This window comes from Sorghum bicolor, chromosome 2 (assembly GCF_000003195.3).
Source record: "Sorghum bicolor cultivar BTx623 chromosome 2, Sorghum_bicolor_NCBIv3, whole genome shotgun sequence".
NCBI lineage: Eukaryota > Viridiplantae > Streptophyta > Magnoliopsida > Poales > Poaceae > Sorghum > Sorghum bicolor.
Genome location: NC_012871.2, coordinates 65,399,290 through 65,426,838, shown reverse-complemented (window position 1 = coordinate 65,426,838; position 27,549 = coordinate 65,399,290). Strand labels below are relative to the sequence as shown.

At 41.7% G+C, this 27,549-nt stretch overlaps 4 protein-coding genes and 1 non-coding gene across 5 annotated transcripts; 4 read left to right on the top strand and 1 right to left on the bottom strand.

Moving 5' to 3' along the window:
- On the top strand, window positions 11–82 carry TRNAK-UUU. The gene has a single exon. It is a non-coding gene; the product is annotated as a tRNA-Lys (tRNA).
- On the top strand, window positions 1,843–8,984 carry LOC8054877 (protein HAPLESS 2-A). The gene is made up of 18 exons (XM_021454327.1): window positions 1,843–2,069; window positions 2,190–2,327; window positions 2,929–3,017; window positions 3,342–3,381; window positions 4,036–4,093; window positions 4,173–4,233; window positions 4,820–4,898; window positions 5,234–5,368; window positions 5,468–5,662; window positions 6,050–6,130; window positions 6,209–6,309; window positions 6,614–6,731; window positions 6,895–6,927; window positions 7,283–7,376; window positions 7,473–7,561; window positions 7,881–7,990; window positions 8,072–8,175; window positions 8,290–8,984. The coding sequence occupies exons 1-18, from the start codon at window positions 1,875–1,877 to the stop codon at window positions 8,769–8,771; spliced, it is 2,202 nt and encodes a 733-aa protein (XP_021310002.1). The 5' UTR covers window positions 1,843–1,874; the 3' UTR covers window positions 8,772–8,984.
- LOC8059029 (plant UBX domain-containing protein 8) lies at window positions 13,517–18,905 on the top strand. The gene is made up of 10 exons (XM_002462653.2): window positions 13,517–13,783; window positions 14,976–15,037; window positions 15,136–15,667; window positions 15,872–15,972; window positions 16,057–16,276; window positions 16,361–16,549; window positions 16,626–16,790; window positions 17,184–17,327; window positions 17,447–17,503; window positions 18,486–18,905. The coding sequence occupies exons 1-10, from the start codon at window positions 13,700–13,702 to the stop codon at window positions 18,597–18,599; spliced, it is 1,668 nt and encodes a 555-aa protein (XP_002462698.1). The 5' UTR covers window positions 13,517–13,699; the 3' UTR covers window positions 18,600–18,905.
- LOC8054876 (anther-specific protein MZm3-3) lies at window positions 19,011–19,721 on the bottom strand. The gene is made up of 2 exons (XM_021453843.1): window positions 19,362–19,721; window positions 19,011–19,230 (listed from the first exon to the last, which is right to left on the bottom strand). Exons 1-2 carry the CDS (start codon window positions 19,690–19,692, stop codon window positions 19,226–19,228), a joined length of 336 nt encoding a protein of 111 aa, XP_021309518.1. The 5' UTR covers window positions 19,693–19,721; the 3' UTR covers window positions 19,011–19,225.
- Window positions 22,637–26,308, top strand: LOC8054875 (E3 ubiquitin ligase BIG BROTHER). The gene is made up of 7 exons (XM_002462652.2): window positions 22,637–22,785; window positions 23,339–23,505; window positions 23,621–23,685; window positions 23,811–23,855; window positions 25,299–25,423; window positions 25,542–25,650; window positions 25,898–26,308. Exons 2-7 carry the CDS (start codon window positions 23,358–23,360, stop codon window positions 25,931–25,933), a joined length of 528 nt encoding a protein of 175 aa, XP_002462697.1. The 5' UTR covers window positions 22,637–22,785; window positions 23,339–23,357; the 3' UTR covers window positions 25,934–26,308.

Genomic DNA, 27,549 nt, shown 5'->3' with positions numbered 1-27,549 from the left:
CAACAGACGAGCCGTCCTAGCTCAGTGGTAGAGCGCGTGGCTTTTAACCACGTGGTCGTGGGTTCGATCCCCACGGACGGCGCTTTAGTCGTCAACTTTTTTAACATTTTTTTAGCAGCTTTCCTTAGTTTTATTTACTCAGGTCTTCAGCCTTCATTATCCATCTGATCAAACGAGTTCTGCTAAGGAAATTTGGTTGAAACCGATCGTTTGACGAAATTTGAAAGTTAATTTCGAAAGATTGAACCTTTCTCTAAGTTCAGATTTTCGCCACTACAACCAATATCTGGGCCTCTTTGATTCGTTACCAAAGATTGTTCCAATATTTTCGACTATTGTGAGACTTTTTTTTTTGTCAAACTTTGCCACAAGTGTGGTTTCGATTTTGCCACCACACTTTATATGGCGCCACAATTTATCGAAGATGAAACATAGCGAACTATGGCACCAGCCAAAAAGGTCTGTTGTCTTCGTCCGCTCCTCCGCTAACATAGAGTGTAGACGACACACTCAATATACGATACTAAAGCCAAAAATCTCAACTTCAAATCCTTCTAGCGCAATTAAATAAAATACTTTTGCTCGCTCCTATCCCACATCAAAGATCTGAGGAAGTCTCTATATGAGGGGAAGTGTTGAAGTATAAATGAATTTCCCACCTCTTCTATCACATCAACTTAAGCTATTAGAACTATCAGTGATTGTCTACTTTAATTCATCTCCTACAAATAAGATATTCTACCTCTTAAATTATTAAAAACCTATTTAATAACTCTTGAGACGTTTTTGAAGGTGATTTCACTAATGCGGCATATTATTGTGTGAGTGCTGGCATGACATTGAATTTGAATCAACAAACAATAGTAAAAAAGTCTATATAACCCGTGGCATAGGAAGGGTTAACTATAAACCCCTCTAAACTATAAAACCCGAAACTGCACCATCATGACCAACGACGCTGCAAGCTATGGCAAGCATCCATCCAAATGTCCACGTTGGCCCGGAAAAAAATGAAAGCCACATGCCCGTCACTAAAGTTGGGACTTCATCGTGCCATTTCAGGGCGATGTCATGGCATAGTCCAAAAGACGGCACGACATGAATATTATGAGCCGTGTTGAGCCTAGAATCTTGACATAATAAGTTACATGCCCACCTCACAGTTTGACCTATATTTGGACCGACACCACACAAAAATAAGCATGTAAGTATATCTGTAGCTCTACTATGTAGTTTTCTTGTATTTACTCTACTATATCTCATCTAATTTTTGAATGAATTATAAAAATAATTAGAACTTTGAGACACGCCAATCCTGAAGAAAAATATTAGAATTTTTATGTCACAAAAGAAATACTGTAAAGATATTTTTGACTTCAGCCGAAACAAAAATTTTTAACGTACCTTAGGCCTTGTTTAGTTCTGAGAAATTTTTTGAAAGTTTTTAGCTATTACATTAAATTTTGCGGCATATGTATAGAATATTAAATGTAAGTTGGAAATAACTAATTATATAGTTTGCCTCTAATTTATGAGATAAATTTTTTAAGCTTAGTTATTAGTTTATAATTAGACAATATTTATCAAATATAAATAAAAAAACTATAATGTCTATTTTGCAAAAAATTTTGTTAAACAGGGCCTTCCATGACTGGAGGTACAGTCCGGCAAGGCCCAAATTGTGCCACAAACTCGCGTCCCAAAAAAAGAGAAGTTCACTCCACAGTCCACAGAAACGGTTACCCGCCGGTGCGCTCGTTTCCAAAGCCAAAGCGCCGAAGTTGCTTTTTTTTTTCCACTAGCAGTTGCAGAATCCGCAGCCCGCTCCTGACCCCTCCGCTCCGCGCAACGCTTCTTCGCCGGCGGCAACCTCCATGGCTCCTCCTCGCTCCCCTCTCCCCGCCGTCCTCACCGTCCTCTTCCTCGTGCTCCTCGCGGCCGGCAGCGCAGGCGGCGCGGAGGTCCTCGCCAAGTCCCTCCTGGAGAGCTGCGTTGACGACTCGGGCGCGGGGGGCCGCCTCTCCTGCGACAGAAAGGTCGTCGTCGACATGGCCGTCCCCAGCGAATCCGTAAGCGCCTCTACTCCCTCTTCCACACCCGGCATTCCCGCCGCATTCGAATTGTATGTGCGTTCTGAGTGACGGCGGCTGCGCCGGCGTGCCGTGTGCGTGTGTGTGTCTTGGGTGCAGAGCGGTGGGGAGGCGTCGCTGGTCGCGCAGGTCGCGCACGTGAACGACACGGAGCAAACGAAGACCATAAGAAATCCCCCTGTCATTACCGTCAACAAGGGCGCCGTGTACGCGCTCTACGCCCTCAACTACATCAGGGTAAAAACCATTTGCTCGATCGTGCTCTCTTCTGATGACAACGTTGCTGTTTTGTATGTGGCCTTTGATCATATAATCCATTTACTCCGATGCATCCTTGTACCTTTACACAACGTGGAAGTTGCACAGTTCTGTGTGTCGATAGGTTTTGGATTAATTAGGGGAATGGGTCTTTTCATTTAGTTGTGGCGTTTGAGCAGAACATACTAATGGCAAGCTCTTAACGATTTTCTCAATCTGTGGCTGTTCCAGCAATCATTTGACGTGTTGGTTCGAGAATTGTGTGATGGTTTTGTAGTAGGCTCACGTTCAGAAAGATTTGACGTGATACCGGGTTGGGAGTGGGATTAGAGAATCTCTGGAAGCCGGAAGGTTCTGATACCCATTGGATGTGCTTTGCTATCACTTGGCCTGTTTCAGGAAACCTACATGTTGATCGTGCCTTTGGTTGTGAACTTGTGATAACGGTCCATTTGTGTGAAATTTTCATGTGTGTTTGCTCGGCAGTTTTGGTTCAGATGGCTCAGTTTTTTTTAATATTTCTTGGACCAGTGTATTCAACTATATTACTCGATCCATTCTTCTTTGTTTGTCTCTTCAGGATGTTGCTTACAAACCTGAGGAACAGTTTGTTGAGACACGCAAATGTGAACCAGATGCTGGTGCTGATGTTGTTGGAGCTTGTGAAAGGTATGGTATATCGCAATTCGTATTTATTCTTTTTTTTTTCAATTACTCCCTCGATATATCTAGAAAAGTCAAAAAACCTATAATTTAGAATGGAGTTCAGTAGATATATATCGGCAACCCCATTTCTTTTATATTTAGCAAAATTTCTTAGAAATTTCGGAAGTCAATGCTCATTTTGTTTTAAAAAATGCAAGCCTTCCGGTAGATCCTTGTATTCATGCATGGGTCATATCTGTGAGTTTTTTTTGTAGACTCTTTAAATTTACTTTGCATTCCCAATTCTGTTTATATGCCAATGTTGTTTTTTTCTATGATTATGGCCAGGTTATGGTATCAAAACGGTTCTATAATTGAGCACTCAGAGGTGAGGACAATTTTACCCATATGCTTTGTATTTTCTCAGTATATAGTAATGATAGTATTTAACCTCCTATTCTGCATTGATTGAGTTTTCTTTAATAAGAAATCGGCTCCTAGTTTAACATCCACTCTATGCCATGTGCTGATGTGCTCAGTGTCACTTCTAAAATATTGGCCCTTGATACTCGGTCGAATTCAAAATAGATATATCAACTATCAGTAACAGATCTTAAATATTTAAGAGATGTTATTTATCTACATTTTTTTTGAAATACGCAGGAGAGCTGCGTATCATTGCATTAAGATAGGGAAAAGAAAGGCTCAAATAGCCAACACATACACCACACCACACACACCTCAGGTTTTTTTTTTAGCTACATATTGATTGAAGAGGTAGTGCTTAGTTAAAATGTAATACATCTTTTCATGAAAAAAGGTAAGTCTTTCTCGACTAGAAATTATAAACGTTGAGAATTATTGATTTGGCAGTAGGCATTATTTAAGTGACCCAGCAGCAAAGTGCGGGAGACATGCTAGCATTAACCAAAACAAGGCACATAGATGGACATTCCTTTGTTTTTGTTTTTACTTATATATCTTGTATAATTTATAATCTCCTTGTGATTCTCATGTTTTCCTTTACTTTGGCTTGCACTAGCCTATTTGCTGTCCCTGTGGTCCTAACCGCCGTGTACCTTCATCTTGTGGAAACGTTTGTAAGTTCAGAAATAATGTTTACCTTCTTGTTATTTTAGTACATGACCTAACACCTCTTTCACACAATCTAATTTATAGTTGATAAAATTTTCAAAGGAAAAGCTAATACAGCTCACTGTCTACGATTTCCAGGTGACTGGTACGTACTGTTGGTGATGTACCTCTGTTGTTTATATTGTATTAATAATTCCTTCACTCAATAAACTGAGTTAACTGAAATAAATGTTCATGTCTTTGCTATGACTTAATGACTTGACTGTAAAATTTCTGAACATGACTATGGCTCCAATATTAGATACACAATATATAGTTTGTTATGTTGATTAGGCATGATATTATTTATTTGTTAAAGTAGGGAATACTTTCTCGTTTCAAACTTACACTCTTCTACAACTTTGGGGTATTTTCGATTAATTGTTCAGGTCCAGTTTGAATAATTGTAATGTAAAATAAGCTTATATACTCTTCTACTACTTTAGGGTATCCTCGATTAATTGTTCAGGTCCAGTTTGAATAAATGTAATGTAAAATAAACGGGGACAATGATGTGGGGCAACACCACACACCCATTGTGGGGGGTTCCTTTCACACACATATATATAGCCATGTATATACATCTTGTGATACAATACAAGTTACTGTGGTAGTGTGGTACGACAATAGGCTATACAATTATACTAATAATAAACATGTGTATTGATATTCCTTTATTTTCTGACAAACAGGTTCCATGTTTTTGGAATTGGAAAAAGATTACTTGGGTTCAACATCAGGGTACAAGTTAAGAAAGGTTCATCTGTATCGGTAGGATTTGAAATTCTGCATTAGAGTTCCAACTAGTATCACGTGAGGACTAGGGCATAAATTATCAAATTACTAATGCCAGTTTCTTGCTTGGTTAAGCATACATACCCATGAACTGTGCTTAGAAAATTCCACAACCTTACTACGCTTATACTTATTTGTTTATTTTGAGATCGTTTTTCTTTCTAGTCTAGAAACTAAATTCTGAATTTTGGTGTTTACTTATAAAACCGAAGTTTGTTTTAAAGGGGTTTTACTCCTAATCTGCAGTAGATTTTTTGTTATGTCACTGACTTCAGAAGTGTTTTTTATATCTTTCCCCAATTGCACTGCAGGAGGTTGTTGTTGGTCCGGAGAATAGAACTGTTGTTTCTAAAGACAATTTTCTGAGAGTGAATCTTATTGGTGATTTTAGTGGTTATACCAGCATCCCAACATTTGAGAACTTCTATCTTGTGACCCCTAGGAAGGTGCATCACCAAATTACAATAGACACCCTGACTGTATCAATGTATTTGCAATGTTCTATTATGTGACTTGAAAACATTTTTTGATGTGTTACATTGAAGGGTGCTGGTAGTGGTGAGCCACAAAACCTTGGTGCTGAATATAGCAAGTGGATGCTGTTGGAGAGAGTTCGTTTTACAGAAGGTATCGAATGTGACAAGATTGGTGTTGGTTATCAGGCTTTCCAAAACCAACCTAACTTCTGTGCATCGGCATTTGGGAGCTGTTTGTACAATCAGCTATCGACCTTTTTGGAGGTATTGTTAACAGCCCCTGGAATTTTCCCTTTTTTCCTGCACTAGGATGGGAAATTGTGCATCAATCCTTTAAAGAGCAGCAAAGATAACTATTACCTTTATTGGTTATTACTGGTTAGGGCAGATTCAATATAGCAACTGGACCACACTGCACTCTCTCTCTCTCTCTCCATCCTGAATCATATTTTAAATTCAGTTTAAATTCAGATTTTTTGTCATTAATTTCATATTATAGCACTGAGATCACCATAAAAGAGCGAGTGTTAGGTGCCTATTTATTAAACCACTATCTGATTTTTTTTTTGCGACTAACCACTATCTACTCTTTGCAATGAATTACTCCTATTATGCACCAAGTCTTTGAAAACTGTCTCCCATATGTTTCAGTCTGACAAAAATCGGATAAACAGGAGACAACAGCCCCAATATGTTGTGCAGGGAAGGTTTCAGAGGATCAATCAACATCCAGTAATGTTTCCATCTCTTTTCCTATCTTGTTCTCATTTGCTAACGTTGGGTCCAGTTTTTGACACACCTCCTACACAGAATGCAACTGTTCATACCTTTTCTATTGGAGTGACAGAAGTTCGTAATAGCAATTTACGGATAGAGCTGAGTGCTGATGACATAGAATACATGTATCAGAGGTAATCAGTTGACCATGGCCCCACTCATTTCAAATTAGCAAGTACAGACAGATTTATATTTATCAGGTGTTCATACTCATTTCCATTTAGATATTACAGCCATATCTATATTTGTTGACCATGGCCCTATTATTAAAAGTAGATGCTATCCAAATAACAAGTGCCCCTTTAAATCTATGCCATGTTTCACAAACGGTAGGGGAAACAAACGTTGGTACTCTAGGTTTCTTATCAAGTCCCGCTCTTTACATTTTTATGTTCTTTAATTTAGGAGAATGTCTAATATATTGTACTTGCACATCAGGAGCCCAGGGAAGATAACCAACATTAGTGTTCCAACATTTGAAGCCTTAAGTCAATATGGCACTGCAAAGGTCACAACTAAGAATATTGGTAAACTGGAGGCTTCGTATACCTTGACGGTATGCATCTGTTAGAAATTTTGCACCTTGCTTCACTTGCCAACTGGAGTGTGAACTTTTGTGTCTTCTGTGTTATCCGAGATCAAAGTAGCAGATGAGCTTGACTGCAAACCCCGACTTTGATTTTGTTGAAATTTAACCAGTGGTTTGCTCCTTTTTGCAGTTTAACTGCTTAAGTGGAATCAGTTTTGTGGAGGTAATGTTTACTTTCGTCTGCATGGGTGCATGTTTGGCACTTCTGTACACATTTCCGTTGCCATACTTGTGCCACTTTGGTTTACTCCAAATTTTACATATATACCTGTTTTCGTAAGATTTTATATGTCGTCAATGTAGTAAATATACATTCAATATGCAATCAGTCAGCTACCTGACTAGTCTGCACTCTGCACAGTTCATGTTCTTTTTAAGAGGAATTTTCTGGACATTTTATTCCTACTATATCAAATTTTATGCCTCATCTTATTTCTTATTATCAATCAGCAAGTTCCCTGCTCCGTTTATCTTCTCACTGGAGTCAGTCTCCTGAAGTTTGCATTACTGATTTTCAGGAGCAGTACTATGTCCTGAAACCGGATGAAGCAAGTACCCGTTTATTTTACTTGCGCGCATCTACAGATAAAGCAGCAAAGTATCAATGTACAGGTGGGCTCAAAATTGCAGTACAGCTTAGCATCAGTTGTGTTGACAATGTTATTGTGTTAGAGACTTAATATCGGATGCCACTATACTCTATTTCAGCTATTCTGAAGGCGTCAGATTTTAGTGAACTTGACAGACAAGAATGCCTTTTTTCTACTATGGCTACAGTTCTTGATAATGGAACACAGGTTCGGAAAAGTTTGTTTTTTTTCCTAATGATTCTGCTAGAATTCATTAGTTTTGTTTGTATGCTCATAGAAACTGTTTCAGATTTTCAAAGCAATTTCAATTGTCGGAAAATTTTTTTGTCGACCTGTATGCTCCTTTGGCTAGAATAGAAACTATAAATGCTTGTACAATCATGTCGCATGAAATTACTATTATGTATGAATAAGCAATTCAGCCACAATATTCTTCTCTGCATTGAGAAAGCTTTGTGTGTGCCCTGAACAATTAAATCATTCATTTTATCGCAAAAACCCTGATGCTTCTTGCCTTCATCTGTAGATAATCGGTTCATCAAATGACCACGATTTGGGTTTCTTTGATACCATCAAAGGCTATTTGCTTAGCTTCTGGGATTTTCTGATTGATTTATTCAGTGGCAAATCCTGCAGGTGCTCCAATTCCTTCCAGTTTGCTCATTATCTTTGACAATTTCTTGTTGCCTCCGTTCTTACCATATTATCTGGGAGCAGGATGAACAAATGTTGGAGCTTTTTTGACTTCAGCTGCCATACCCAGTACACATGCATCACCTGGCTCGTCATGTTGGTGCTGCTACTTTTTACGTTACCTGCAGGTACTAGGCTTTGAACATTTCAACATCGAATGATCCCTAAATGCTGTGACGAGTGACGTTACCCATGCTCATCATTCAGCAAACATTTCTTTTGGTCATCAATGTGGCTTGCAGGCGCACTTCTCCTGTGTCTTCTTCATCAGAAAGGCTTCTTCGACCCGGTGTACGATTGGTGGGAGGACCTGCTGGGGCTCGACGACCGCACGTACCGGAGGCACAAGAAAGGCCACCACCGCCACCACCATCATCACCATCATCACCACCGGCACCACCACCATGGACACTCGCACCGCCATGGCCACCACCCCCACAGTCACCACCACGCGCACCAGAGGAGCAAGAGCGAGCCCAGCCACCACCACGTTCTACACAGGCAGCAGCCCGAGGCGGCGGCAGAAGGCCACCGGCACATACACGACCCGGCACTCGGTGTGCAGCACAGGGAGGCCGGGCACTTGGGGCACAAGCGTCGGCATGGCAAAGCGGTGATCGCAGAGGACGCCCTGGAGTTCAGGGAACGAAGACCGTACGAGGTCAAGCATGCCGGGCGCGTGCTGCACGACGATCACGGCCGCCACCACTCCTGGGAAGTGTAGAGTAGGAATGGATTCCGAATTCTGACCGTCTGAACACTAACATATGTAGCGTAAGATTGCCTAACGATCTCGTTGTGGAAGGGCTGTAAAATCCTCAAATTTGCAGGCCGGATCATACTACTGTTTCATAGAGGTAACACCGTAACAGTGTAACAACAAGCATAACCCATGCAATTCTAAACTTTTTGCAACAATGTTTTCTTAATAATTTTATTTATTCGTTTGCCATGTGATTATTTTCGTATCATTTGAATACCCACCCTTCGCTGGGCCCTATGCCCCTATCACACTTGTCACTTTGTGGGTTTTTGCCCAGTAAGTACTCTCAATCCGTCTTTTGAAGTCTAACGTTTTCATTTCCTCAAATGGTCAATATAATTAAGATTGTGTTTTTAACTTTTGCCTTTACTAAGCAAAACATGAGAACATAAGCTTCGTATGAATAAAAGGTCACCAAAGTAACTGAAATGCTAGCAACTCAATCAAAAATCATCCCAAGCAGCTCTCGCTTAACCCAAGCGCCGGTCTCAAAATAATCATATCTTGCATCCTTCATTTCTAACATGCAGGATAACATCACTGAGTATCCCTCGTCCTATCAGCAAAACCGTTTATATAGCATGGTTGTTTCTCAAGTACATGATTATTTCAAGATATTATTTTTATTTGTTTTCTTGTTGCGCTGTAAAACCTTTTGGTTTTGATTGCTCGTTTCCTAAACGAAAAAGGCAAAGGGCTTAAGACTTTGATCCTCTCAAAATACGTGAGGGCAAAGCTAATAAAACAAAAATCCTAAGGGATTAATGTTCATAAACAAAATCATAAGGAATTAAGACTTCGACCCTCCAAAAATACAAGGACAAAGGTAAACGAAAAGCCTAAGGGCTCGTGACTTTGATCCGCAAAAAATATATGAGGGTCAAGGTAAACGAAAAACTTATGCGCTCAAGGCTTTGACCCTCCAAAGACATGCGAGGGCGAAGCCAAATGAAAATACTTTCCAATCCTTTTAATATGTGTGAATGCATCCATCATATGCATCACGACATTCATTCATAACATCCATTCACTGCTTGAGCACTTCACATGAGGCGAAAGAGGCACCTTAGCATCGAAAAGGCTCCCCGATATTGGCAAAAATATGTTTGATAGTCAGCAGTCACAGATCCCTGCATGCATCCTTTTCGATCTCTATGCACAGAACGATATGAAAAGAGCTTAGAGACTTCATGTTGCCAAAAATATGAGCAAAACCATAATGCTTTGATATAGCCCAGTTACCTCGCATCGCCAAGAATACATGCATGTAACAAAAGCAAAATGTGAATTTGTGTTTTGCAAACTTTATTTTAATTTAAGAATCAGTGCCAACGTCATCAACTAAACATTCGCCAACATCCTGCGAGGGGCTTCGCCATTGGTGACTTTGACTATGGGTTGACGCAAAAGTAATCTAAACAGCGCTGAGGGGCTTATTTCGCCGCTTCTAGTCCTCTAAAAGCCTAAGCTTAGTTTTGGTTAGTTGATGAAACCTAGTGACTAATCCTAATGCTAAGTGTGTAGACATATAAGGATGGTCCCATACCAAGTGGTGGAGCTAGAGATAATTATGGTGATAATTGTAATGACTACAAGATGATCAAGTGCTCAACTTTGAAAAAAAGAAAGAGAAAAACAAAATCCGGTTGATCAAGGCAAAGGTATAACTTAGGGTTTTGATTTTGGTGATCAAGACACCATAGAGGGTATGATCGTACTTAGGATAAATAGTCGTACTATGAAGAGAAAAAAATTTATGATAAAAGTGGTTATCAAGTGCCACTAGGTAAATTGATATGAGCATATGGATTAGGGACCTAGTGTGCTAACATTAAACCTTGAAAAAAGTTTATGAAAATATACTAACACACATGCATAAGATGATACACTTAGTGGTTAGCACTTTCAAGTAAGGGTTGAGAAGATGGCAAAGTTGCGGAAGTGTTTCTCGCAAAGAAACACTCTGACTGGACGCTAGCGTCAAGTGGACCGAATGCTAGTCGTGTGTCTGGTTAGTGCTGGCTGACAACACGCAATGGTCTGTCGTGTAAACCAGATGCTGGATTTGCGCGTCTAGTCACTTTTTACCTATGTTGGATCTGAGGACCGAACGCGTGGTACGTGAGTTCGGTCAGTGCTGACATACGCTGATGTAATGCTGTGTGAAGCACCTATCAGCACCTACATTGATAGGACATAGGGCTAAGTCTCGTCACTAGGCACCGGTTGCGTCTGGTGGTGAAAACTACAGTTTGGAACCTCTCTAAGTAGCGATCGAACCCTGAGGTCCAACGTCTGGTTATCTTGTGAAGAGCGTCGGATGAGAACTTGACGTTGAGATCTAACACGCGACGTTGAAAGACAGAGGACACGTGACAACAATCTGTGCACCAGACGTTGGGGCCTGCGTCCGGTCAACATGACCGGTGCGTCCAGTCGCCTTGTTTTTTGTAAGGATAGAGCTATCAACTTTTTTTGTCTGTGGGGCTTTTAAATACATGGTGGTCGGCTCTAGGATGATTCTTCTTGGCACTTTGACATACTTGACATCCTTGTGAATTTAAGCAAACACCTCTCACTCATCTTCATCATTGATTCGTCATCATAGTGAGATTGAAAGTGATTCTAAGTGTATTTGCTTGAGTGATTGCATCTAATGGCACACGGGGATTGTTTGAGCTGTGGAGTTCTTATTATTCTTGGTGGTTGGCACCAACTAGACGTCTTAGAGCAGCGGTGGAGGTCCGACATGTGTTGGTGATTGTTTGACGCCGACTCCGGTGATCTTGTGAGGGGTTTTACAGCTTCCCTGGTGAAGCGCTGCAAGGTAGCTCTAGTAAATTGCTTGTGTCATTTGAGCTACCTTACTTGTGGATAGGTTATTACGATGTTCAATTATGTGGACGAGGTCCGTGCAACACATCTTAGCTGCCGAACCATCAAGTACTAGTTGACACAATAGAGACTAGCGTGTCGACAACCACGTGAACGTCGGGAGAAAATTCATGTCACCATTGGATTTATCCTGATGTTTGTCTTTATCTAATTCTGGTTGGTTCATCCTCTCGACAAGACGGTATAAAGATCACATCTCCCTCACTTACACTCCCGCAAACTAGTGTAGCTTGCTCTCTTGCTTTAGAAACTTTAGGTAGCTCACTAGTATAAGTAGAGACAGCCATTGATTGACAGAGTGATTATATCAACTAGAATTGTTTGGATAGGTGGCTTGTAAAGTTGTAACTCTCTCATAGAGCTAGAGCAAAAGGCTTCACTTTGTTATTATCTAACTTGTGCTCTAATGTTTTGTAGTTATTAAATTAGGCTATTCACTCCCTCTAGCCATGCTAGGAGCTTTCACCCCCTTGCCTCAAAATGTTTGGAAGCCTTGTGCCAAAGTAATAAAAAATCAAGAGGTTCATTTCACGGCTCTTCGTCCCACATCAAATTGTTTAAGGGTTGACATAAAAGTAATCTAAAAAGTGTCGAGGAGCTCATTTCGTCACTTCTAGCCCCCTTGTATAAAAAATGTTTGAGAGCTTGGTACCAAAGTACTAAAAAAGACAAAGGGTTCATTTCGCGGCTCTTCGCCGGCGTCAAAATATTGTGGGGTTAGCACAAAAATAATCCAAAAAACATGAGGGGATTGTTTTGCTGCTTCTCGCCCCCTTGTCTCAAAATGTTTCTATTCTAAACTAGGTCATAAACTTCTCTAGACATCTATGACCAGTGAAAAAATACTCTACAAATATATCTTTGTCTTGTACATTCCATTCCATTTCCTTCGATGCTGATGCAACATATGCACCAACTATATAAAAAATGATATGATCCACTTCATATCATCACGTAACCGTATTGGTTCATCGATATTGACATCACTTGCTCTTCACAGTTGTGTCGGTCCATTGGCGCCAAGTCTTGCTCAAGCTTCATTGTCACAAGCATTCTCTCACTTTAAAGCTTCTCACTTGTCCTTCACACTTGCAACCAGTCTGTTAAGCCAAGCCTCATCTTGATCTTCTCCACCTTGGTCACATAATTTCATGTCATGTTTCATATGTATTGAGCTCGAACTACACGTATCTCATATAAACACATATTAATCTACCTAAGTTGTCAATCAATTATCAAAATCGGACCTTCTAATGCAATGAGAGTTTGAGGCGCAATCAGGCATGGACATGGCGATGCTAGGGCCATCTGGCCTGAACGGCTGAACTCCTAAGCCCATGCATATATTTTTCCACTAGCACTATAGGTACAATCCGTGCTGTCCAACTTCGAGTCTCTGGACGTCCCACGGTCATAGCCCATGCTATATTGTGTGCTTTCCGATGTCTTGGTAAAAACGTAACCATACTTACCTAGGTTGGAGCAAAAATATGTACCGATAACCGTAAGAATTACCGAGGAGATGGCACAACGATGGAATAAGCTTGTAGAAAAATAAGAAAAACGCTAGGATTCTGATTGACATATAACAACATAAAAAAAGAGAGATATAGAGATAAGTTTATTTAATTTTATAAAAAGAATAAAACATAATTTTTTTTATTGCAATACACGCATATTTTTACTAGTGTAGTATATAACAAATCAAAATATTTTGTAATTTATGCTTCCCGTAATCGGAGTGGAGCGAGAAATTGCTACGGTGCTGAGAACTATTTTGATGATAAGGGGAAGCCCTTTTGAGGTGGGTTGTTCAACTCAAAGACTTCAGCAAACAGGTCGCTCGGAGTCACGGCTTCAGAGATCAGAATCAGAAGAGAACACCTGCCTCTCTTCAGTTTGTTGCCGTCTCTCTGTCCTCTTCACGCAACTCCTCTCCTATCTTCTCTCTCCCTCGCTCCCTTCGCATCGCGTTGCCACCGAACCCTCCCGCCATGGCAAGGCCACCGCAGGAGGCGATCGATACCTTCATCAGCATCACGGGGGCGGACGAGGCCGTCGCCGTACGCAAGCTCGAGGTACCGCCCAAAGGCCTATCCTTTTTCCTTTTCACTTTCCCCTGTTCAATTCAGAATCCAGAATCTGGCGAAATCGGTTAGGCTCGTGGTGGATTTGGTCGCGCTGGGGCGAGCGTTAGGACTTGGTGTTTAATCGTGTTTTCGGGTGTGTAGCGGATGGGGTTGGGGGTTTTTGTGTGATGCGACGAGATGTCATCGAGATAAGGTGCACCAGATTTGCGTGCCGGGATTATTAACCCACATGTCTTTTTGAATCTTGAAGTCACTAGCAAGTGCTGGAATTGGTGTGCAGTTACGGAATGGATTTTTTGTTACCAAATCTCGTCGCTTTTCTTGTCCCTTTTCTGTTTTTTTTCTCTTCTTTATATAATTATTCATCAAAAGTGTCTCTTTTTTTTTCAAAAAAAAAGAAGGCTCAATTTCTGCCTCACTCAAGTGAAAAACGGTCCGTGTTGGTCACAGGGCACCCAGTTTGATTGACATTGTTTGCATGATCTTGTTCATTTTGCTGTTCCTGTTGGAAATGATTTACTTGGCTCATTCTGTTAAGTAGTATTTGCAGAAATATCTCGTGCTTGTCAACATATGGGTGTTCATAGTTGCAATACCACGATAAACCTTCAGAATGTTGACTATACTTGATATCATACTGTCATCCAATGTGCTCGATCCAATCTTAAGATGGAACTCACATAACAACTTTGTTACCTTGTTATTCCTATTGTTTTGATTTTCAGTTGTCTAGATGCTGTAACTCTTATCTTTAGATACCACCTATGAAGTGGTAGTTAATCTGCTACAATATTTTTCCTCACAATGAAAAAGGGCTCAAATTGGTCACAGGGTATCCAGGTTGATTAGCATTGTTTTCATGACCTGGTCCAATCCGCTCTTCATGTTCGAAATGATTACTTGGCTCATTCTGCTTGTACCATATGCAGACATTTCCTGTACTTGTTTACTATGAGGATTCATAGCTATATTTCCAGTGAGCCTGTTGAGTGTTGGCTACACTTGTTACCATACCATCATCCAATGTGTTTGATCTGATCTTAAGAGGGAAATCACATAACAGTTCGTTAACTTTCTATTACTATGATTTTCTCTTTCAGAAGTCTAGCAAACTCTATTTGCATCTGTTTTCATCAATCTATCATCTAGTCATAGTGGCTAACTGACTAATGTAACCCAGGAACATGGTGGTGACCTTAATCGAGCAATAAATTCACATTTCAATGATGGAGATAGCATATCGTAAGTGCTTCGGCTTTCCTAACCATGTTTGCTATGGATATCGAAGTTCACCCTGGTACACATACTGTCCAGATTAATAACATGTTTGTTGTTTACAGGAATGGAATCAGTCAAAACACCATGCCTGCTAGTCATGATGATATGATGGACCTGGATGGACCACTTGATAATACATTTCAAAGACCTTTGTTCCCAGAGAATTCCCATGACCCTTTTGCGCTAATGGATCCAAATTTTCAGCGCCAGTTTTTTGACAGAGTTGGCTCCACTGATGGTGTCAGTCATGGACCGCTGGTTTCGCACCCTAGAGAGGCGAGAGAGATTCCTATTGAAGTTAAAGATAGTGATCCTCAAACAGGTCCATCTGGACAGGCTCCTGTTATTGAGGATGTTACTGGAAATGAGTCTTTAAATGGCCCTGAAGTTCCTGAAACTATCATAATTGATGAGGAGGATGGAGGATTGTTATCCGCACCATCTGCTCCACATGCCAGTATTCCTAGCATTACATCTTCTGTGCCAACTGCTCCTCCATTGGTTCATGTTAATGACTATGATGATGACATAGAAGAGGAAATGATTAGGGCAGCAATTGAAGCTTCAAAGAAGGATTCTGAAGCACTGGCAAATGTAATGTAGCTGTGTGTGCGCGCGCGTTTGTGCGTGCTTATATTTTTTTCTCCAATATTGATTTGTTAGCTTGCATGCATGCATGCTTATTTTCTCCAACATTATTTTGTGAATCTTTAATTTTGCTTTATGACATCTGTTTGCACGCTCACTTGTGTTCTGTGCTCATCTTGATGTCATCTCCAATTTTTCAATAATTTTCAGATAGTAGAGCAAGGAGGAGACCAGCATCAAGAGGGAGTGAACTTGGAGGAACATTCTTCTGATAAAGCAGGCATGGGAACCACAGATGGAATAGTCGAGAGGTGAATATTAACTTTTACTACCCACCTCTTTACCCAAGCTACCAGCACCAATTGATTCCTTATACATGCGATTTCCTTTTGGAGGCAAGGACCAGCTTCAGGAAAGGCTGGAACGTCTAGGCAACCAATAGATGAAGAGGGCTTCCAAGAGGAGACTGAAGATGTAGAGGAACAACCGTTAGTTAGACGCCGTTCTCGGCGTGTCCCTTCTGAGAACACCGAACTAGCACAAATAGTGCACCCAGGTGCTAGCCCTGTTCGGAACGATCGCCAGTATAACAATGGAGATGATTTCCCATCTGAGGTATTATAATCTGTGGTCCCAATGTGTGTTAGGACATTAGAGAACATTTGTTTAGTTTCTGACTTCTTTTTCTTTATAAAAAAGTGGGGCGGCATTTCTTCTGAGGAACATGATGAAGCTGTCATGCTTGAGGCTGCAATGTTTGGTGGAGTTCCTGAAGGACCAACATATCCTTTCTCCATGCCTTCTCACAGAAGCTCTACTTATTATCCCCCAATAGCTCATTCTCCATCACCAGCATTAACTGAACAGCGGTTATTACGAGAGCAGCAGGTTCGAGGTCTAATATTTATCCATCTATTCATAATTGCCACTATGGGTGAGCTACTTTATCAATTTTGATTTACAGGATGATGAGTACCTTGCATCGCTACAAGCTGATCAAGAAAAGGAGTTAAAGGCCTTACAGGAGGCTGAGCTCCGTCGCCTAGAAGAAACTGCTGCGAGAGAAGCTGCTCTTGAGAAACAGAAGCAAGAGGAGGAGGAAAGGCGTAAAAAGCAACTTGAGGAAGAGGTACCTTTCTATCACATGTAATCTGGAAGGTGAAGGGTTGATAGGCAACTATCTTAAATATTTGAATGCTAGATAACTACAGCATCAGTTCATCAGTGTGATCATATGAAACTCGGTACTCTTTTTATCTTATGTTTGGATGGATATTGTTTTAAGTTTGGTTTGTGAAAGTTGTACACTTGTACTCATCATATTAATATCATGTGTTTAGTTGGGACTGCAAACTGGTAAAAATGTCTTCTTTACATGAGGTTATGATAACTAGCCACTTCATCTCACCAACTTCAGTTTGGCTTACTCGATCTGTATTTTCGTTGTTTATGCTATCTGTTTTTTTTACTGGATATTTGACTACCTATTTGTCATGTTGTCCCTAACGTTTTGATCAAATAGGAGCTAGAGTCCAGTCTCGCTTCCAAGCAAGCATCATTACCATCAGAACCGCCTCCAGATGCAGAGGGTGCCGTGACAGTTGTAGTCCGCATGCCTGATGGTAGTCGACAGGGGCGTCGCTTTCTCAAAACTGATAAACTTCAGGTAAACAATTTTGAGATGCCTGAATCCAGAACAAAATCATCCACTAGCCTTCTTTCTTTCTTTTTTCTGTTTTTTTTTATATCTGTGTGATTAATACTTGCTTGTTGGCTTGCCTGCAGTTCCTATTTGATTTCTTAGACATTGGGAGGACTTGCAAGCCAGGGACCTACAGATTGGTAATTGTCTACCATTAGTCTTTAATAGTATTTTGTGTTAAAAAGAACTTGTCAGTTTCCTGTCTTCTCAAATAAATCAATTTGAATTACTTTATTCATGAGTCAGGGCATGCCGCATGCTATGTGGCTTTTGAGTGATGTTTCATGCAAACTTCTGTAGCATTAAACGTGAGAGTTTAATCTCACCACAACAAGCATGGGTGATCACAAGAAATACAATGCAGCCAACCAACCAAACACCAATATTAGCAAATGCAATTTATACATCGCAACCAAACACAAACACACTGCGTACATTTATGCTGGCTTAGGCCATTCTGCATTACACCCAATGCAGCAAAAGGTTAATGCAAGCAACCAATTGCACCCATAGTTTTTCCTTTTGCTTCTATGTGGCTATGAACTGTCAGGGGTTATCATTTTTATCATGCTGCAATATGGGACATTGCCTCTGTTATACTTCATGTAGGTTTATTCTAGTTGATATGTCTAGCAGTCTTAGCTCTGTTCCAGGACATCGCTTTTCTATGTCTGATATTCTTAAGAAATGTTAGAAGTAGTTAGCTTGATTTCTTATCATTGCTCTGAAATGGTTTGCAGAAAAAAAAAAGTTAGTGTCAGGCTAGTTAGCTATGCAGGGTGCATTTTGGAATATCATTCGAAGAAAAACCATCCCTATCTGGAGATCTCTTGAAACTGGTAGTTTCCTGGGGGCATTCTGGCAACAAAATAGTATAAAATTTGGCTGGATGGTGTTTCTTTTATTGTATCCATATATCATCTTTGACCATTTCAGTTAATGACTGGTAACCAGGCAGCTATCATTGTTTGAAAATCCCTGATCCAGAGTTTAATTCCTTTTAACTGTGAAACATAGATTCGTATGTAGTCGATTCTTCGACGAGTTTTCTTGTGGCACCTTTTCATTCTTCTGTTTAAAATTCTCCCAACCTTGTATTTTTCACCATTCCGTATCATGCAGGTGAGGACATACCCAAGGCGTACATTTACCGACAGTGAGGGCGACGTATCGTTCAGTGATCTCGGCCTAACAAGCAAGCAGGAAGCCCTGTTTCTAGAACAGATCACGGCGTAGAGGGGATAAGTGTTAGGCATATGGTTAGAGATACCACAGCTGGAGTCGGAGGTTTTACATCTTATACTTGCACCTTTTGCCAGTAAAAACTTCAAAGTCTGTCAAATGGTTGGGTTGGTCGAAGAAAAGGTTAAAAAAAATTCTTTTGTGGCGCCATGTCGTGACGCATTGCGCTTTGCATGCTGCGCGTTATATATGCATGTTATGTCAGGGTAAACTGTGGACGGCATGGGGCCAATTTATGTATACAATGTGATAACGTATACCTACTTATGACCATTCGTTTCATTGAGTCCTGCTGTGCAAGAGTGATTCTGTATATACTGTTGGTTCTGTGAATCAAAGCGATGCTGCACATAAGCACATTGCACAGCGACGGGCTGGTCGAGGTCGCAAAAAGGGCACAGGAGGTACTCAGAAAACGACCGTCAGAGTTTGCTTTAGCATTCACTGGTGTCTCATAGACAGGACTGGTTGAACGTATATGAAAAAAAAAGAGGACTTCAGGAAACTAAACCAAACGAATACGAACGAGGACACAGCAGTCGACGGCCTTTATTGTTCAGCGTGTCTCTGGATCATCCTTCACCCTTTTGCCTAGCGCGATGCACTGGGCCGTCAGCTCATCACTCTGCACGCACGGCAACAAAGAGCAAATCATCACCACGACAAATAAACACACGTTCCCCGATCAGTGATAACTGATAACAAACCAATGCAATTTGTGTGTGTAACGTAACTAGAGATCGATCGAGGTCTTACGGCATCTGACTGGCGCGAGGCCGCACTTGGCGGGCAGGCTGTTGATGATGCCGAACGTGCCGCAGGCGCAGTCCCTGGACACGGCCCCCAGCGCGGAGCAGCACTCGGGCCCGGGCGCCGGCGGCGCCTGCCCCGGCAACGGCGGCACGCTGTAGCGCAGGCAGGGAGCCAGCCCGTTCAGCTGCCCCGCGCACGTCGTCTGCTGCGCCTCGGCGCCACCGCCCAGCAGCCCCGCTGCCAGCACCAGGAGCAGCAGCAGCAGCAGGGACAGCGCCGCGGCCGGCCCGCGCGGCTGCACCTTCACCTTGCCGAAGCCGGCGGCCATCGCCATTGTTCCAAACTGGAAAGCACCGGCCGGCCTGAACCGTCGTCTCGCGTACTACGCTGAGCAGCAGAGCACGTACTGCTGGGTCGCGGTGTGTGTGTAGTGTATGCGCGCTAGCTAACGGCGCGATTTATAGGCAGGCGTTCATGGGTGACTGTGGCCTCGAGAGGAGCGGCGGCGAGCCTCGCGTTGCTCACCTACATCGTCTACGTGCGCGGCGGCCGCGCCCGCGCGTTTGGGACGGAGGAGCGCCGTGCATCGCAAGCGTGTGAGCCACCGAAAAACGTCACACGCGCTCGCTCGCGGGCTCGGTTGGTTGGGTCGGCGTTGGTGGAGCGGCAACAAACAAGAGGGGCGATGACCGCGATGAGCTGGGCCGATGCGGCGGGGCATCGCGACGACCGGCCCGTCCTGCGAGGAAGCACCTGACATCCTCCCTAAGGCCCACCGGTTACATACTGGGCCAGTTTGAGTCTCCTACTCCTACCCGCCGAACACACATTGGCTATCAGGGCAGTATTTATGGTAGTTTCTATGTTCATTAATTATATCAAAGAAACTATCCATTGGGACTGCCCTCACGAGGCTTCGTGGTCCAACACATGCACAGTTTCGAAAAATATTATTCGTTGATTTATTGTGAGATCAAAACACTGCTAAATAACTATCCGATTTAGCAAATAAGCTCAAACGAGTCGCTGTCACGATACACCCACCATTGCAAACTACGGCAATTTTTGGATTTATCCAGCGTCACCAACACCAATCAATCCTTTTTACCGTATACGGAACAGCAGAAAGTGAAATCAAAAAGCTGCAGTGTGATTGGTTGGACGCATATCATTATCAGCCACTCTCGTGGGATAGAATTTTTTACTGATTGTGATTGGTTCTTTGTATTATCTTTTGGGCCCTATAAAAGGGTCTCTCAGCTTGCTTATGCAATTACTTAAATTTTGGGCGTTTGCGTTTCTGTGACTCGCTGCCTGGTGCTTACCCAACTAATAATATAGTTAGTGCATGGTTACACATATTAAGTGATATCGATGCATTTTTAAAAATTTAATAAGATATAATAAGATAGGTTGACGCAAAAATCGCCCACACACCACAAAAAGCTAGACGCTTGGATTACAAACGGATCGAGGCGGCGCAAATCTGCCAACAATGATATAGCCAGTTTCGGGAATCAGCCTACCTGGCTTATCTAGGTTTTGCCTAGAAATGTCCAATGACAGTAATGTCACATTACGTGGTAAAAAAAAGGAAAAGATTTATGGGCAAACTAGCAAAAAAAAAAGAAGAAGAAGAATAAGATGTCGATCCTTTCAACCGGAAGTGGCCTCATTGGGGCAAGGACATCGAGATATTATCCTAAGTCGGCCAACAAACCTAGAGCATCATCCTTATTCGTTAGATCAAGTGATTAATAACAATATAGAGGTTAGAAAAAATAGGACAAAAGAAAGGTGAAAGTAGATTGATCTTTTGTTCTTTTGTCTTGGACATTTCAATCTGTGATCCCTTTATTTATAAGGAGGGAATAGTGTTAAATTCAACTCAATTCCAAGCTAAAGCGTTAAACAAAGTAAACATGGTAGGGAGACAGAGATCCTCGCTGGTACATCAGAACAGCCACTCCATATTTGACGGAGGTGAGGCTTTGTTAAGTTCTCACCCAAGAACTTTTCATCACATTAAATGTTTAGATACATGAAGTATTAAATATAGATAAAAAATAACTAATTGTATAATTTATATGTATTTTGCAAGATGATTTTTTATTTTAATTAGTCTATAATTAATTATTAAGTTATATGTGTTACAATATCTCAAATTTGTTTTATTGTGCGAACTAAACAGGCCCTGAATCCAAAAGGGGTTTCAGTGCCAAAATCTTGCGAGATCCGTCGCCTGCAAGCTACTGTTCTGGACGGAACTCTTGGTTTTCCTCGTGGGTTGTGAGCCACTCTCTATCTATGCGACGAAGACCTGCCACCAGTTCGGTGAGCTTAAACAACTCCCCTATGATGCCACTTGTGACCTTTTGTGTGAACCTAGCAGGCTAGCAGCCTAAGCACACTGTTAAATCTACTCCCTCCGTCCTAGGATAGAAGGCGCAACTCTAAAATTACAAAGACCAAGATGTGCATTAATTAGCACATGCTCCCAGTAATGTCCGCTTCGTTTCCATCACAGGATAACTGCATGAAACGTAGTTCTGTCACGACCGTTAGACCCAGCCCACGGTCGTTCTACTGCATGCAAGTACAACTCCGGTGCATATACTGCTGGGTTGACGGACTGGCCACCGAGAGTAACGGCGATATTCCAGTAGAAGGCGGGTGGTACCATGTCAAGCAGTAAATAGGAACGTAGAGCGACGGCGCATGCGGAGCCGAGGAGTCGAGCGCCTTGTTTCCTGGGACAATTGAAAAAAGTAGTTGCGCCTTCTATCTTAGGACGGAGGGAGTACTAAACAAACGCTGCAAGGTGATGTGACGTGCCCATGGAGGACAGCTAAATCCAGATGCGTCATTAGGCCAGTCTCAATGGAGTTTCATGCAGATTAAATATGCTGATGTGGCGCTATAGTAATGAAGAGAGAGATGATAAAAGTTTTATGAGAGTAGAGAGAGTTTCATCCTTGTAAAACTCCAATGCATTGTTTCCAAAATATAGATGCGTTGAAAACTGAGTTATGAAACTCCCATTGAGGATGGCCTTACATCATCGTGGCTTATCCTGCGGATTAGGGCTTATAAAATGGAGTTTAGTTAACGCGAATGAAATGAAAAATGAAGTAGTTGCATAGTTGAGAACTTGAGACAAGAAGAACAAGGGTGCCGAGAAACCAAGAAAAAAGAAAATGTAAAGAGAACAAAAAGGAAGAGAGTAAAGTTGTCTACATCACATTGACTCGTGAGCGACCGCCTCTCACCGGTTGCATAAAGCCATAAATTGCTTCTGGGCAGTAGTACCACACAGTTTGTTTGCCAGAGAGAGGGGGAGAGGTAGAGATAGAGAGAGGGGGAGAGCGAGCCGGCAGCGGCGGCGGCGGCGCCATCACTCCGTTCTTCTCCGCTGATCTGGGGCGAGGTACGCACTGCTGCTATCTCCTTCCAGTTCGTTCGAGAAGACGGTCGTTGGATGATTCGGCGGGCGCTTTTGGTCTGTAGTGACTTCTGTATGTTCTTCTTGTTTTTTTGTCTTTTGTGTAATTGGTTTCTTGATCGGAAACAGAAAAGAGTCCCAGATTCTATCTTTTGTTGGGTCCCGTGGCAATTGGAAGGCAGAACAGAAGACAACCTCCCTGCGAACTTACTCCGGCTGATTTCGATGAACCGGAACTGTTTTAGGTGTATTTTAGCTCTGGTTGTTCTTGGTAGGAGTGAAATTTAGTGGCACCGTTTGATGCTACGTTCTTCTGTGTGGCAAATTGCCCTTTCTGCGATGTGATAGGAGGCTCTTCAATCTCTGTTGGAAGACGTTAGACATTGCAGAAATAAAAACAATTTCACTCCGATCGTGAGCTCGAATTCCAAATGTCAATTCGGTTCATAGTTCAGACAATTGCTTGAACATGTTTAAAAGCTGCACGAGGTTTCATATGCTTGATTGAATCCCCATCTTCGAAGCTAAATCGTTGCAGGGGAGTTGCAAATCTATCAATGGCCACTCACACTACCTATTCAGTCCGCGTCTCCTCGGAGACCCACAAGATTGAGGCCTGGGTAGTGTCTGACGAAGCTCTGGCCAGGCAACTGCAGGAGGAGGAGAACACGCATGACGCTGCTGCCGACACCAGAGAATTCGCCGGTACAGCTCCACTCTCTGAATCTTTCCCTTTTTCTGAAGTGATTCCGTTAGTTACTTAGCTGTAGTCAACTAACACAGTCACTGACCACATGCTCATCCTTCATTTTCTATTCAGGCAATGTGTCCTTGGAGTTATCGTCACCGGCTGTTGAGTACAGGCCTACACAGAATGCAGCTCAGGTTTGTTGTTTGGGCCCTCTTCTCTTTGAACTTTTTGGTTCATTGGGATTGTCGTCTTACACTTATATGAAAAGGACCCCATTTGTCTCAACTGGAAACATGACGATGATTTGTATCCACATTAGGTTGCAAGGGAAGACAATGTGGACCCAGATAATATGTCATACGAGGTATGCTGATTCTTGTTTCCTGTGATGGAATGGAATGGAAGGAATGACCTGAAACTCTCATCTCATGTAGGATATGCTAGTAGCAAAAGTTTCTGTAGTAGAATAGCTTGGAATGGAAGGAATGATCCAAAATTCTCATCTTATGCAGGATATGATATGCTAGTAGCAAAGAGTAAAATTACTTTTGGAGTTTTGTAGTAGAACAAATAGTTTTTTTTTTCCTGAAGACTTCCTGAAATTTTGGTACATTATTTCCTATCAACAGATTAAAAGTGCATCCTGCTAAGATTGTAACATCTCTGGGGAGGCTTAACCTTCTTTTTAAGGGGGAAAAAGATTGGAAGGGATGCTAAGTTGTTCAGCAGTCTATTTTTTCAAGTACTCTTTGCCCGGAATATAATATTCAGGGTATACAACATTACAGCATGTGACTGGATTCCAAGCATATATGTTGGTGAATATTGGTGGAAGCAAATGACGCAGCGCTTCCTTTTCTCTGTGGACTTTGTGCTAAGAGCAAAGTGCAGCAGCGGTCCCTAAAATTGTTTGACGATGTCACCTAGGTCCCAGAACTATTAATTTGTAGTTTTATGTCCCAACTTGCTAAGTATGTCACTTCAAGGGGAAATATGTTTTGCAAACTCATCTCTTGGTGGAAACATGAAAACTCTCAAAATACACATTTCGAGGTCCGTTTTGCTAACCAGTGTGTAACTGCCCACATGGCATGCTAGCAACTCACATGGAAAAGACCATCTTCATTTTTGTTCTCTATGCCATGGTGGAGCAACATCTTATGGGCGCCAAGTGTACGGATTAACACTTCAAAGATGTTTGGGCCTTGAGTGACACAAAGCAAGTTTGGGGACCTAAAATTGCAAATTAATAGTTTTGGAACCTGGGTGACACCTCCGAACAAGAAATAAGGAACACTGGTGCACTTCACTCTTGGGCTAAACTCTAGTGCTAGTGCCACTTCTAGATAGTGAATCTTCAGACCGCAAAGCTGAAGTATTCTTTCGTGCCAATTATATGGTTTGGTCCATTCCTGTCCTCGAGTCCTCGTGCTACTATACAGTAGAAGCAAGGACAGGCTAGTGGAGCCAACTTCAGTGTTGAGTTAGGTTCACAAACTTCAAAATCAAGAAGTGCAACTCCCATGCTTTTTTGAAAAGTTGAAAACCAAAAGAGCATGTTGTTTTGAATATATAAGAGTGAACAGAGCAAGCTAACTTCCATGTTATAGAATAAGAATTAGGATTAGTACATACCAGAAGCAGCTGGGCTAGCAGCAGCTGCATCTTTCAGGTTCAGAGCTGGTCATTGTATCCTTGTTTCATAAAAATATTCAGTGCTTTAACTAAAATCTATCACTTATGGTGGATTTCATGATAATATTATTTCTACGGAACTCTCATATAATTTATTTTGTAACTGCTGTAGCAACTACAAGCATTAGGGGAAGCAGTAGGAACTCAGTCCAGAGGGTTATCTGATGAGCTGATAGCTTACTTGGAGCCATTTAGGAACAAGTGCACCTTCTTCTCCAGGAAAAAGAACAGCGAGGAGTACGTAACTGCACAATTCTACCTTGCCAGATTTGCTCATCCTTTTGAATTTGGAAGTAGAAATTTGAATCATTAAAGTTGCTGACAGATACATAACTGCATTGTACCTTCCCTGCAGATGTGTGATCTGCAAAACAACATATAAAAGCCGGCAGAGGATGATAAGACTGCCCTGCAGCCACTGTTATCACGCAGATTGCATAACTCGCTGGCTTAAGATCAACAAGGTAAAGTTTTGTTTTAAAATACTAACAGGAAAAATCTGCTGTCTTCCTTTATAGATGCTAGTATATGGTTCAGAGGTTTAAACATTTTGCTGCTGATTCTGAATCTCTCATAGTCAGCGGCGTCCGCCAGTGCTCGTACTCATAGTCATATGAAAGCAACTAAGGCCGTTTCAGGGCATATGTGTTGTTTGAACCCATTGGATTTTCCATAGAGTACCACCTGATCTCTACCTGTGTGTCTATTCAGGCATGCCCAATCTGCAACGAGGAGGTGTTTGGATGATCTACAACGCACCTGGCAAATGCTGCAGTTTTATCGCTATTGGCTTGCAGCATCCTTTTCAGAAGACGTTGGACACATATACATGGTCAATGCTTTGTGATTATGTGAGCCTAGTTGGTGCCCTTTGCTTAAGAAAACTACCCATAGGTCTACACGTACTGGTAACTGGACCAGGTCGTGTTTTATGATGCATCTATCCATCTTAGTTTTATCACAAATTGGTAAATCTGTGTGGGTAGTTTGGTAGTTTGGTTGCCGTTTTCCTGAATATATGAAGGATGTTTTTTTTTCCTTTTGAGAAGTTCAAGCAAGAGCAGTTAAATATGATGATATGATGATTTGATTCTGGCAAGAAACAATATTGTAGATGTTCTACGCCTCTTCTTCTTTTTTCTATTTTTTTCTCGGACCTCTGTACCACCATGCCACTTAGTTGCATCATTGCTTATTTCAGTAGGAAAAGCTTATGGCTAGTAGAATTTGAAATGCATCTTCTTGGAGAGAATTTTGTTCTTGTTTGAGGTTGCTGGGGCAAAACAGGGATGGATACACTCCAAAAATATCTTGTGTCTTGGATTAGTATTCTCAGTAGAATTTGAAATGCGTCTTCTTGGTGAGAATTTTGTTCTTGTGTGAGGTTGCTGGGGCAAAACAGGGATGGATACACTCCAAAAATATCTTGGGTCTTGGGTTAGTATTCTCAGAGTGATTGGCAGTTTAAACGATGGCACTGATTCTGACAATGCCAATTATATAATGGTGCATGATCCGATGCTGACTCAGATCCACACCATTAGGTCTAGATTCTTGTGCTGATGCATGTTCTCCGTTCTCTTGTCATATTGCTCTTTCTGCCACTTCTATTGTTTCTCTGACTTTATCCAGTGTTGTAAAGTGTGGATGTGGACATTGCAACCAACAAAACTCACAGATGAACATTCCGTTGTCGTACCTGAAGCTTTCTTGGAACCGGCAAGTGGCCTTGCCAAGCCTTTTTCTCTGTAGTAACAGAGAGCGTGGATAAGATGATTTTTTTTTTAAGAAAATGAATGTTATTCAGACATATTTTTCCTTTTGTTAGTATAAATAAAAAACATAAAGCATTTACCTGAAAATTTTCTGAAAACTGTTCATGTCACCCAGTCTCTCTTCTGTGTTTCCATATCCCTTCATTTTTTATGGCGTTTTTCAACAGATTTCAACCTTTTTTTACTTTATTGACGCTCAACTGGGTTAGTATTTTTGCTGGCTGGAACCGCACTTGTGCCTTCTTTTTTCGATTGAACTTCTGACTTTCTGAGCCTGAGCTATTCCGTCCACCGAAAGAAGAGGATGATGCCATGACCATCTCAAACTATCATGATTATTCATAAGCACCTTTTCAGCCCATTCGTATGCCTTACTGACATCCAACTGGAGGCATCATCTACTACCAAATAAACGCCCATTTCTCCAGGCCTGAAACAGATAAACTTTAGCTGCCGATGTGGCCAAGTCCGTTCAGATCAGGAAATGGAAGTACTGTTAGGCAGGAGCACATTATTGGCACGTCTGAGTATTCTTGTGCCTCTCCATCTGACCATGTTGCTGAACCGTTCGAGATCGCTTTTGCTTCG